Source organism: Mastomys coucha, unplaced genomic scaffold (assembly GCF_008632895.1).
Source record: "Mastomys coucha isolate ucsf_1 unplaced genomic scaffold, UCSF_Mcou_1 pScaffold22, whole genome shotgun sequence".
Lineage (NCBI taxonomy): Eukaryota > Metazoa > Chordata > Mammalia > Rodentia > Muridae > Mastomys > Mastomys coucha.
Window position 1 is genome coordinate 195,931,267 of NW_022196905.1, and position 13,695 is coordinate 195,944,961.

The 13,695-nt window shown below is 34.4% G+C and overlaps 1 protein-coding gene across 2 annotated transcripts in view; it reads left to right on the top strand.

Moving 5' to 3' along the window:
• Glra3 (glycine receptor alpha 3) overlaps positions 1–13,695 on the top strand; it is a 150,086-nt gene that overhangs the window by 74,630 nt on the left and 61,761 nt on the right. For both annotated transcript variants that reach the window (XM_031339840.1, XM_031339841.1), the window contains exon 4: positions 6,245–6,468. In XM_031339840.1, the coding sequence (XP_031195700.1) occupies positions 6,245–6,468 (224 nt within the window). The remainder of the gene's footprint in view (positions 1–6,244; positions 6,469–13,695) is intronic.

Genomic DNA, 13,695 nt, shown 5'->3' on the forward strand with positions numbered 1-13,695 from the left:
TGTGTGTGTGTGTGTATGTGTGTGTGTGTATGTGCGTGTGTGTATGTGTGTGTGTGTATGTGCGTGTGCGTGTGCATGTGTGTGTGTGTGTATGTGCGTGTGTGTGTGCATGTGTGTGTATGTGTGTGTGTATGTGTGTATGTGTGTGTGTGTGCATGTGTGTGTGTGCATGTGTGTGTGTGTGTATGTGTGTGTGCGTGTGTGTGTGCATGTGTGTGTGTGTGTATGTGCGTGTGTGTGTGTGTGTGTGTGCGTGTGTGTGTGCATGTGTGTGTGTGTATAGCCAGAGATTACTTTGGGTATCATTTCCTAGTTGCTGCCCATATTGATTTTAGAATCAAATTTTCTAATGAGCCAGGCCCTTACTGAGTAGAGTAGTCTAGTTGGTCAGTGAGCTTCGTTGATCTACCTGTCTTCCTCTGAAACACTGGAATTAAAAGTGTGTATCACCAAGCTGCCTTTTAAAAAAAAATGTAGATTTGAGGGACAGAAATCAGGTTTCCATACTTATGCCTAAAAGGAATTTATAGACTCAACTAGATCCCTAGACCTAGATAAATATCTTTAAAGTAGAACATTTATCGTTGTTAAATTGTTGTTACATAGACTCAAAAGAAACCATTGGCTAGATACTTATAAAATATTAATCTCAAGTTACATATGATATTAAATAAAACCTAATTGCTGGAAATGATAGTGACACTGCAATTGTTAGACAGTGCCACCATTAAATGTGTTAGTGATAAAGATAGATCAAGCTGGAATTTACTTATGTGATTAAATAGAATCTTGAATCTTCTTAGTATGATTATGTTCTTTTAAAGTTATTACTTACTTAATTAATTAGTTTATTTATTTACATCCCAAACACTACCCCCTCGCCGCAGGCCGACAGATCTGTGCCTCCCTTAACCCACGGGAGAAACGGGGTCTTAGTCAGGTCGACAAGGCATAGGCGAAGAAATGATGGCAGAGAGGACACATGGAAGTACAGGATCTGAATGCATTTCTTCAAAATGGCATCAGACTTTTACAGTCATTGCAAAAGAGAAATGATAAATGTAGCAGCTCAGCAGTTGAGGTACATCTGAGGCTACCTGAAACACACTGTGTCTAAAGCAGCCTCCTCTTCTGGACTGGTGCTGCACCCCCGGGCCCAGAGCACTTGGGCCCCGGGGGACTGCGGACTGCATGAATCTAAGTCCTAGTCCATCTAAGTTCTAGTTCTAGTCAGAGTGCCCCTGCCCCTGCACAAAGTGAAAACCAGGCTTATATGTTATAGAGAAAACAGAACAAATGACAAAAGTCACATAGGCAGGCAAGGGTTACAACAAGGTCAATAGGATCAGAGAGCAAGACTGAAGTCATGTAGGCAAGTGACCACCACATCAAGGTCAGTAGGATCAGGTATCCAGGTGTGAAGCGGGAGGAAGAGCAGTGGTGCCCTCCATGCTGGGGCTATTTTGGTATTCCCATGCTAATTCACTGGGTCTGCTGGAGGCAAGCACCTGGAAGTTCCAATCTAGCAGTTCCTGCTGCTAATGCCCTTAAGTGAGGGAAGCCCTTCGATTATTCTCTAGTAAGCAAAACAGTTCTGTCATCTGCGGGACTGCTCAATTGGTCTGAAGGTCTCTATCTTTGTTGAGTCTTTGTGTGGTTTAGAAATCAGGGTTGTTGTGGCCTCCTAGAATGAATTAGGTAGTGCTCCTTTTGTTTCTATTTTGTAGAATAGTTTGCAGAGTGTTGCTATTAGCTCTTCTTTGAAAGTCTGGTATAATTCTGCAATAAAACAATATGGTCCTGGGCTTCTTCTTTTTGTTGTTGTTATTGTTGTTGCTCTTTGTTTGTTTGTTTGTTTGTTTTTGCTTTTGGTTGGGAGATTTATAATGATTGCTTCTATTTCCTTAAGGGTTTTGGTAATGATTAGATAGTTTACCTGATTTTGATTCAAATTTGGTAAGTGGTATCTGTCAATAAAATTATCCATTTTATTTAGATTTTCCAATTGTACGTGAGAATATCATCCACACCAATGTATTCAATAAAACTCTCACAGATTGAAATCAGGATCCACCACGATCAAATAAGCTTCTTCCCAAGAAAGCATAGATGGTTCAGTATATGAGAATCCATCAATGTAATCCACTATATAAACAAACTCAAAGAAAAAAAATCCCATAATAATCTCATTAGATGCTGAAAAAGCCTTTGACAAAATCCAACACCCCTTCATTTTAGAGGATTTGGAGAGATCAGGGTTTCAAGACACAAACCTGAACATAATAAAAGCAATATACAGCAAGCCAATAGCCAACATCAAATTAAGTGGAGAAACTTGAAGCAATCCCACTAAATTCAGGGACAAGACAGGATGCCCACTCTTTTCCTATCTATTCAGTATAGTATTTGAAGATTACATTCTAAACCAGGTAGACTCATGTTTGATATTAGTACATTTCATCAGTTAATAATATGGTTTTCATCTCTTATGATGATTGTAGTTTTGGGTTATATATACAGTCTATGCACTCATATATATGTATTTAAGTATACATGTTCATATACATTTGATGACACATATAAAAAATAAATTTAAATATCATTTAATTATAAAAGCATTCATATCTTTGGAAAAATTGATCAACTTCAGATAGAATTCTCCCAATAAGATTCTTCACACCTTAATAAATTAAACATGATCTCTATATACTTAGATAAACTTACAGATCTTGTAAATATTGTACAAAGTTAAAGAACCCACACACAAAGGGTCACAGATTGTGGCACTCGGATGAACCAAAGTGCCTAGTGCTATTGAGCCTACAAAGTTTGTCAGAAGCACAGTCCTGGTTATCACTGATTGAAAGCAGAGATAAAAGACTGCTCAATGAGTAATGATTTCCCTCCTGGGATGAAAAAAATTAGTCTAGAACTGAGTAGTTGTTATGACTACACAATACTATCAAAGTAGTAAATGTCACTAATGGCTAACCCTATGATCATTTAACACTATATTTTAAACACTTATTACATATATCATAGCTTACAAAAGATATTTCAAAAAATGTACTGTTTGGAAGGTCTTCAAAAATATGTTTAGTGATGGTCTTATCTATCTTTAAAGTATCAAGTGCCTTTTACTATTTGAGTTATATTTTCTGGTGGGAAAAGATATATTTTTTAATGGAAGCCCCAAAATGACAAGCAGAGCATGCTCACATAATGTTAAATATATATTTCAAATGAATGGCATGCATGAGTGGCTGTGTTCTGTTTAACAGGCCAATTATGATTCCCATCAAGATATAATACAGCTAAGTATAATAATTTGTTCTAAGTTGTAGTGAACAAACTTCCAGGTGCAGATTTGGGTCTTTGACAGAAAATAGTAGTAACGGCAGGAGTTCTGTGTCTAACATGCCTAAACAAGGATTCTTGCTTTGTTTTCTTATTTGGCATAACATAAAATGAAGCTTTGGGTAGAAGCATAGTGCAGGAAGTTGTTCTTAATTCCTACCCTGTCAATTTATTGGCACAACTGGCTACGAAAATGTATTCTGCCTATTTATCTAGGTCAATGGAAAGAAGGAAGACAATTAGACATGTAATGTTCTGATAAAACAGAACTGAATAAGAATGTAAGTGGACTGTGTGGTAGCAGATTATGAGAATGGTGGGGACTTGTGGATTGCTGTAATGCACACCAAGAATGCTTTTCACCTCTCAACCAAAGAACAAGAGCTATTATTACTCTTCACGGATATTCAGTAGATGCTAGAAATACTGGCTGTGTGACAGTGTTCCCCTGAAAAACTAAGACTGAACTGAACTGAATGAACTCAATTTATTTAAACCTCTAAATTTTATAAGAATGTTCATGAAAATATGTTTGCTTTTTCAACAATTCTGGCACACCAGTGTAAGGACTGAGCAGTGTTCTTGATCTGTGACTCTTAATTACACAAAGAGGTTACTGCATGATAAAAATATATGGAAATATATTTCATCAGTTTAACACATTTTATATTCTAACCAATACATCTATTTTTGTCTGATTTCAGAATTGGTACAAAACTATATTCCTTTTTACAGTTTTTGGTAGTTCGTAAATGATTCTGACCTTCTAAAAGAGAATAACATATGGATAATGAAGAGAAACTCAGAGGGTGTTTTGAAATAACCTTTTAAAGATTCCAAATAGTTCATATAAAGTGGCTTTCTTCCCTATTGGTTTAGTAACTGAAGAATGAATAAGGCTTTTCCAATGAGCCATTATTTCAGAATCAGGGTCCCAGATGCCCAGCTTCCCTGTGGATTCTCCTGGAGCAGATGGTACAGCCAACATGGGGGATATTACAGAGAACGTGCTAGAAGCAATTATATCACCATTGAATATTAGTGTTCTATGCTTTGTGGTACACACTGATACTGTGAAGTACTTCAAAACTTCAGAAGTCTAGAAAATTAAATGAGTTGAATATTAGAGAGAGTTATATTTATTTTTCTTTGACAAATAATAATTTTCTGTTTATTTGTTAACACCATCAGCAACTTTGCCTAGGAATCCTTAAAACAAAAATTCTGGATTATTTTTCAATATGTCTATGAATTTTCACCTTTTATTCAAATCACGTACCCTTTATAATTGCAATCAGAATTCTATTGTTAGAAACATCATAAAAGTAATACAAATATATGCATATTGAAAATTAACTTGATATTATGCATAAAATCTGTGTAATCTCAAGGTTTACCAAATATCATGATGGAGAGAGAATATGCACCCAAATTCCCATCCGTAGCTGGGAAGTTACCTACAACTGACAGCTGCTGGGAGGGGGTTTAAGAGTGTAAGTAGCTCATGATAGGTGGGAACATGCCAGTGGAATACGATACACCCAAGAACATACGAACAACACATATTGCAATTCATGGGTTTAATAAAATGACCAAAGTTTCTTCCTCCACATTGGTTCTCAAATGAAAATGATGGAACGTGACAGATAATGACACCTGATAAATTCTCCCGGCCTCTATGTATACAAGAACACACACACACACACACACACACACACGTTTGTATGCACTCAGTATAGGTGCATACATTATTTAAATTTAAAAAAATAATGCATGTACATATGAAAACTACAGGTAGCAGAGTCTGCTCTTATCCTTGGCTGAGAAAAATAAAATTAAGCCAAAGGGTTTCCATGTTTAAAAGATAGTATTAAAAAGAGAACACAAAGTTTGATGTGAAGGGAGGAAAGATGGATCATGGAGGGGCCGGAGATGGGGTTAATATGTTCAAAAAGAATTTTGTAAAATTCTTAAAGAATGTATGTTGCTAAATGCCACACATTTAGTAGTGCTTATATTCTTTTTTGAGATGATAAAGTACAACCACAAGAAGAGACAGAGGAAGATGCACGGAACACCTAGCAGGCAGAGGGGGGAACGTCTGGTATGTAAGTTCAGTTGAAGTTAGAGGTGATTAGTACTAGTGCCAAACCCTGACCAGAAGGATGTATGTGTTCTCAGTATTCAAAGCAAAAGCTGGATTTGATTTGCCTAAGAGGATAACATCTGAGAGTTTGGAAGCCTTTTTTATGGCTTGCTTACCATATTGGATATTAAAAAATAAGAAAATGGACAGGTTTTATTTTCTCTGCATAATGCCAACATTTTCTGGATAACTGAAACTTTCTTCAAACATAAATCACATTTAATGAGGTCTATAGATTTAACCTTTTCAAAAAATATAAGGAGAAAAACAATGATGAAAAATATATATGGCTATTTTGTATTATAGAAAGCTTTCAAAAATATCATTTTTAATCTTGTTAGCTATCTAAAAGACATGATTCTAAAAATAAGTATAATGGAGAAAACATTTGCCTTCAAATGTGTAACCACTATCTAATATTTTACTATGACAAACAAGGAAAGAAAACATTTTAAGAGAAAAACAAAATGTGAGAAAATGTCATTCTGTGTGATCTTTTATTGGAAGGCCTGTGGGTCATAAAAGACATAGTCAAAACAGCAAAACATTCTGGCATCTGTAGTTTTTCCGTCACTTACATATTCCATAGTGCTCCATATTATAATTGGTTAAGCAAAAATGACAGACACTGGTATATTATACCTCTTAAAACTTCTCTCCCTACCCCCTCCTTCCCTCCCCCTCTCTCCCTCCCTCCCTCCTTTCCTTCTTCTCTTCTCCTTCCCTCTATTTCTCTCTCAGGATTACAGAGTAAACATTTTTCTTCGTCAGAAGTGGAATGATCCTCGTCTTGCATACAGTGAATATCCTGACGATTCATTAGACCTTGACCCATCCATGTTGGATTCCATTTGGAAACCTGACTTGTTCTTTGCTAATGAGAAGGGGGCTAACTTCCACGAAGTCACCACAGATAACAAGCTGCTAAGAATTTTCAAAAACGGAAATGTCCTTTACTCAATAAGGTAGGCACAGACTTAAATGGTCAATTTTAGTAAAATAAGGTATTGTGGGTTTAGTTTTTGTTTGCATTCTTATAGCTGTTGATGAAGTTGTGAAATTTTGAAGTAACTTATCATTGTTCCCCTTGAATATGTATGACATTCCAAATTTATCTAAACAACAGGCTTAATTATCTAATATAGTAACATTGTGAATTCCAAAAGTCTATCTTAACCCAAGTCCATAATGATTACTGAAATAAGCAAGTTGGCAGCATTCACAATGGCAATTGAAAGATATCTGAATTTATTCAACTTTGATAGGTCATTAAATATCAAATATGTACAGGTTCTGGAGATAGGAAAAACAGCTATTTACACAAATACACTTAATCAGCTTCACCTTTGAAATGTCTTCAAAAATATATGAATTATTGTTCAAAAGTGTTTTACAGTTATTTTCTTAGCTCTAATAAACAAATTGTCAAGGACAGAATTCATGCCATCTTTCTCAGGAGAAAAATGTCATGCTGAAACTAACATGCTGTTGTTGAAATATTTGTAACAACTAGCATGTTTTCAAATATAAAGAAAATTAGAAATATTTAGGCTTTGCACATAACATTAACTCTCTTTCTTAGTTTTTTCTTGTTCTTGTTAATTTTTTCCATAAGGAATGGAGGTCTTTAATTTTCATCTTATCTTTACAATGTTAAAGGTGTTTCTATTTTTTACTAAGTGACAAAATAAGTACAGAAAATGAATTTAGTCTTAGTGTCATGGTTATTTTGAAAACTTTTCTGCCAAAGATATTTTCCAAAAGCACTTTGTTGTGTATTTACTTCTTGTAAATCTATCCTGTTGTTCTCTGGTGGCTATTCATATTTTCTTACTTCCTGTGCCTATACCTATTTAAAACATTATATTTGCATCTTAAACATGTCTTCCATTAACTGACAATTTCTTCAGATTTCTGAATACCTGTGAGTCTGTGATATTCATGATACAAAGAAAATGTTATGACTATTCTTTAATTAAGGCACTTTCTATATAAAAGAATAGCTTCATGGTGAGCCTTTTCTGGACAAAGGAGTTCTAAAATCTTTTGGGAAATTGCCAAAATAAATAATCAAAAAACCAAGAATTTAACCACTGGGAAGTTGTGTCAGAAAAAGATTTTCCTATTCTACCTAAATACAAATAAAAGCAGTGGACAATGCATATAACAAAATAAAAGACCCACTCAGAGATGGATGATGCAGATTCACTTAATATGAACTCTGAAGCCTAAGGACCATGCAATTTTTATGATTTCTGACTTTTTTTTTGGACTAATGTATCTCAGACTTCATTCTTAGAAATGAAGAAGCTGTCAACACAGAAGCACAAGTAGGTGCTGACCAAATAAGTCCCACCCAAAACTTATTTTCTCTAGCTAATCTAACTGGGAAAGTAACATTCTAGCAAGAGAAAAAGAAAAACTTAAACCACTTTCAACAATACAGCAACATAGTGAACAACAATGAGAACAACAAAATGTGATACTGCCTCAGGCCAGCTTAAATCTAACAGGCTCAGGATGCGAGCCTAAGCTTCTAATCTTGAAGGGCCACAATGATTTAACTTATTTTGTAAGTTGAGTCAATGTTAGAGAAAGAGTCATGTCAACTTTCAATGCCCCAGCTTGTGATCATCTTTCCAGACTAAAGCATTATGAAAGATCCTAGAGGCAGGCAGATTTCTGAGTTTGAGGCCAGCCTGGTCTACAGAGTGAGCTCCACGACAGCCAGGGCTATACAGAGAAACCCTGTCTCGAAAAAAAAAAAAAAAAATCCTAACATAGAACTACCTTCTCCTGTTAAAAACAAACACTTCCTCCATATTTATGAAGTATCAGATGAGTTTAATTGACACTCAAGATGGTCAAATCACTGTTTAGTAATAAAGCCACTCTATTTATGTATTATATAAGACCAGAAATGTCACACAGAAGAAGAAAAAGAAAATGAATGGCAAAGATCAAGATGACACTACACTAAATATTAGATGAGCTTTAACCATGGTAAAATTTTTCAATGAGAAAATTATATGCTTGGCTTAAATAAAAAAAAATGTGAAGGTCAGCAAAAGAGTATAACTTTAACATTGAAAATCACAACATCCTTCAAAAGAAAAGGAAATGAAAGTTTCCATGGGTAAAGAAAGCTATAGAAATTTATTAGAAGTAAATTATTCTTAGAGTCTTACTAAGAAATTTTTCTGGCAGAAATAAATAGTAAAAGAAAGAACAGGGTGTAAATATATCTTTTATTTGGCTGATGTAATTGTTTCAGAGGCTTAATGCTGAATAAGTTCAGGCTTTCTAGTTCTTTCTGAACTCTGACTTGCTGGTTCGAATCAGTTGTTCTGGCCCAAACCCCCTCTCCAAGTTGACTGATTCAAACTGGTTTCTCTTGGCTTCTGATTGAATTGCTCTGCTTTGCTTTAAACTAATTCTGGCCATATGTTCTAATCTTCTGACTCCTTCTCATTCTTTAGCTCATTCTGTCTTCACCAGAGTTTATCTTGTTCTCTCTGTACCTGTCTCTGTAAAACTATTCTGGTAAAAACTGCCTTGAGTTCCAGGAACTCAACTGCTCACAACTGCCCTCTACTATACTGTCTCTCAATGCACTGACTCAACCCAACTGATTGACTAGAATCAGTGATCTTCATGCCTCTGTCTTTTGAGTGCTGGGATTAAAGGCATGTACCATCACATGTGGAACTAAGATTTTCTTTACCTAAAACTTGCTCTATACCAGGCTGGCCTTGAACTCAGAGATCTGCTTGCCTCTGTCTCCTGGGATTAAAGACATGTCTGTATTCCAGGCAGATCACATAGACCTAGAAGGTCTTAGATGTGATCCCTTCCCAGAGCAACCAAAGGATGGGTTAAAATTTCTCTACACAAAGAAATATCAAAAAATCAAACTAAAAAGCAAAAAAAAGTAAATACAATGCTTTTTTCCTTCTTCTCCTGAGTTTATTTAATTATATTGACAAATGTGCTAAAGTTATAACTGATGCAGAAATATAATATAAATAACAAATGTGACATATACAGAAAATACACTTTAACAGGTCAATGTGATTCTTAACATCAATCAGGGTCTTATTTTCATAACAAACAGAAATTAATTATGCTGGTGATATTTAGTGTTAACTCAGTGGACACATGTTGGCAAGATGATTTGTTTAGACATGATAAGATTCATATAGAACTCAATTTTGCAATTTAATTTCTAGGAATCTAAATTATATACATAGTGTATGTGCATTAAATTTGCACACAAGGTTCCTCTTGTGGCAACAACAACAAACTAGAGTATATGACTATCAATAAGGACATGAGTAAATAGTTGAAGATATAGCTAGGCAGTTAAAAGAGTTGAATGCTCCTCCAGGTGACCCAGGTTTATTCTAATCAGCAACATGGTGGCTCACAGTCATCTATAACTCCAGTTCCAGTAGATCCAACAACTTCATCTAGCCTTCATGAGCACTAGACACACATGTGATGTACAAATACAGGCAAACAGTCATTTTTATTATATGCATAAAATATATATGAAGTATATATTTAATAAAATTAATTTTAAAGAATATGGTTGAACACATAGATTTATATTATTTAATATTTTATATAAACTAGTCATGAACATATTGAATAACAGCAGCCTACAAGACATATTTAAGTTTAAGGGGAAACATTTAATGCTTATTTTAATTTAAAATAATTCTTTATGTACTAGTGTAGTTATGTACATAATATACTTTCAGGGCATGGAATAGACTACCATATATGTATATAATTTTCAAAAGGCTACTAATCTGAAAGAGAGTAAACTGAAAGTATATATGGGAGACTTTGGATAGAGTAAAAGGATGTAAATTATGTAATTACATAAATATCTATCAGTGATATATATAAAATACATATCTGTGTGTGTGTGTGTGTGTGTGTGTGTGTGTGTGAGTGTGTGCGCACACGCATGCATGCTGGGGAGGTAAAGAGACTGGTCCAAGGCCTTACTAGTCAGTCAGCCTAGCCTAATTTGTGAGTTGAAAGTCAAAACAAGGAGAAGGAAGAAAAAGAAGGAAAACGTAAGGGAGAAGGGTTCCTGAGCCATTAGAAACAACAAATATCTAAGACTTTGGCCTCCACACAACTATCCTCACAAGTACACATATACTCACAAACATGCACACACACATGCACAGACAAAAATTAGATAATTAAAAGCAAATTAGTAAGGGTTACGATTGTGATTTTGTTTATTCTAGTAATAATATTCTAGTAATAATATTTTAGTATATAACCATTGTCATATTATCACACAATAGACTAATCATTTATTTACAGTAAATATGTGGTTATCAGTCTACAGCACTGCCAGTTGTATAAAAACATAGAACCTATATTACATGTACTAGATTTCATCAGTAAGATGTACCATATATTAAAATGCATTCTATAGTCATTACACAATGATCAATCCAGGATGACTTTCTTAAAATTTATCCTCACTTTAAGTAAAATGTGACTATGTATGTAAATCTATGTAAGAACTTTGGAAGGAAACTCATAATTGATTAAAATAACCAACTATAAAAACAAGTGGTAGGATTTATGCAGTAATAAAGAACTATAAATTTTACCCTAAGTAAATTTATATTATTTGAATTTTAAACAATGAGCTATGTATTACTCAGAAAACAAATACATATAATATGTGACAGATTGAATTAATTTATTCCTGTCATCCCTGACTTCTCTGGATTGTAGACTCATGGTGATTTTCAATAAATTCATCATAGGGTATACAGTAAACAAGTTTAATACTTCCCTGCTAATTTAAAGCTTGTATATTTGCTGCTGTTAATGTGGTTCCCTGGGACAGTGCTTGCTTGTTATATTAAAATTCCTGAGTCCAATAACCAGAAGGCCAAAAATGTACCTTTGTCAATATAACATTTTTTCCTGATAAAAGTGTTAACTTAAAAAAAAAAGAAGTGTTAACTTGTCTATATAGTTTATTTTTATTTTTATTTTTATTTTTTGTGGTAAGGTTATATTTAAAAAAAAAAATGAAGAAGCTCCAGAGCTGGGGAGATGGTTCAACAAGGAAAGATGCATGATGGCAGCCATAGGAGCCTGAGTTCAGTCCCCAGTGTGGAAAGAGATAAGAGACTACTGCAAACAAGCTTTCCTTCACTCATGCACTGTGGCTGTTCATTTATACATGTGTATACACACATGCATAAATTAATTAATTAATCAAAATTAATTAAATTTTTAAAAAAAACATGCAGCACCAGGTATAATGGAAACATCAATTTTTGCAAAATTAGAATGTGCAGATTATTTCATTAAACAGAACTGAAATATTGTATGTGTGTATGAATCTGTGTGTGTGTGTGTGTGTGTGTGCATCTAACTGTAGCATGTGTGTGTGAAATATATCCACTATGATTATCTGTATTTATTTACATATGAATTTTATGGAAGTTTGTGTGTCTGTGTGTGTGTGTGCACTTTTGAGTGTGAAACATATACACTATGATATGTGTATCTGTTTACATATAAATTTTATTGGAGTTGGAAATTATCAACATAAAGAACTGTGTTTGGAGGCTAGGAAGATGGCTCAGTGTGTTGAGGCACATTCTACAATGCCTGAAGACATGAATTTGTTTCCTAGGACCCAATTTTAAGAGAAAAGTACCAACTGTCATTTCATGTGGTCTGACTTCCACATGTGCACATGACATGTGTGAGATACTCCTGTCATAAATATGTTGAAAGTTAAAAATGTGAACTAAAAAATAAGAGCTAAGTGCTCATATCATATTCCCACATGAATAAACTGGAGTCATTTTTTTTGTGAGGAAGAATTTTCTGGTAACAATATAATGTCTTGGAAGCTTGAAACTATGAGGTTTTTCCATTCTGAAGATCCATACAATAAAACAACAGATGCATTTATTAGAAGATTATATGATTCTAGTACTGAAACAATATCTCCAGTTGAAAGCCCCCATGCTAAAAGTATCAACATTCATTTAAAAGAGAATTTCAGTGTAATTATCAAGACAGTGTTACTGTGTTCCCTATAAATGCTGGAATATTTTGTTTGAAAAATAGAGGAAGAAGCTGAATTTATCTCTTTTATAAATGGTCTTATCTATTATAGATAGGTTGTATTTCTTCTAACATTTAGAGAAAAGGTTATGGAATGATTCAGAAATGCATCCTTTATCTTTCAGTATCAAATAAAACAGAAGTCCTTTTGGTTAACAGTCATTCCTGTATCCTGGATCAAATGATCAAACAAAAAATAATTTTTGTGAGTTGATTTTGGATACCACACAGGACTTTGAAATCTTCAAATGCTCCAAATCTTCCGTTTCTTTCTTAGGAAAAAAACAAATCTTGTTTTTTGTACAAGAATGTTGTACGAGAAAACAAATCTTGCTCAGTTTGCAAATGGAGCATCTGTGGTGTTTCATGTGAGATCTGGCTTCCCTGGCACTTTAATGAAGGCAGAAGATCCTGGCAAGTTCAACCAAGTGAACTTGAGCAGCCATCTGTATCCTCTCTCTAAGTCTCACTGAAACTATTAATTGAACTGAATAAAGAAGAGCAATGGCATTGGGACACAGGAAGCCGACATGAACAGACAATAAATCAACAACAGACAAGTGCTGAGAGCATCATCTAAGAAGCTTGAAAATGAGTGTGAAAACCTAGACACAGCAGAACATGGGACAAAGTGGGAGGACAACAGAAGGCAGGAAATATTAACATCTAACTTAAAGGAGTTTTAGGTGAGGCAGACTTTAGAAAACGCAGGATAACAAAGAACAAAAATGAAAAAAAAAGAAGAGTAGAAAAGAAGTATGGATTTTAACTTTTAGGAACATCAGTGAATCATCTGTCCTGATTCCTCACCCAGGATAGTCAACCAAGGATAGTTTTTTTTTTTCCCACATTAACCATGTATAAAATGATACTTTCAGGAATAAAAGAATAAAGAGATTGATACTATGTAATATCAATCAGTGGGGAAAGTTAGGTAAAATAGAAGAAACTTCCAGATAAGTAGAATCAAAGTGTGCCACACACACACATGCACACATATACACCACATACACACAAACATATAAACACATAAAAAGATTCACACACCACACACACAAACATGCACA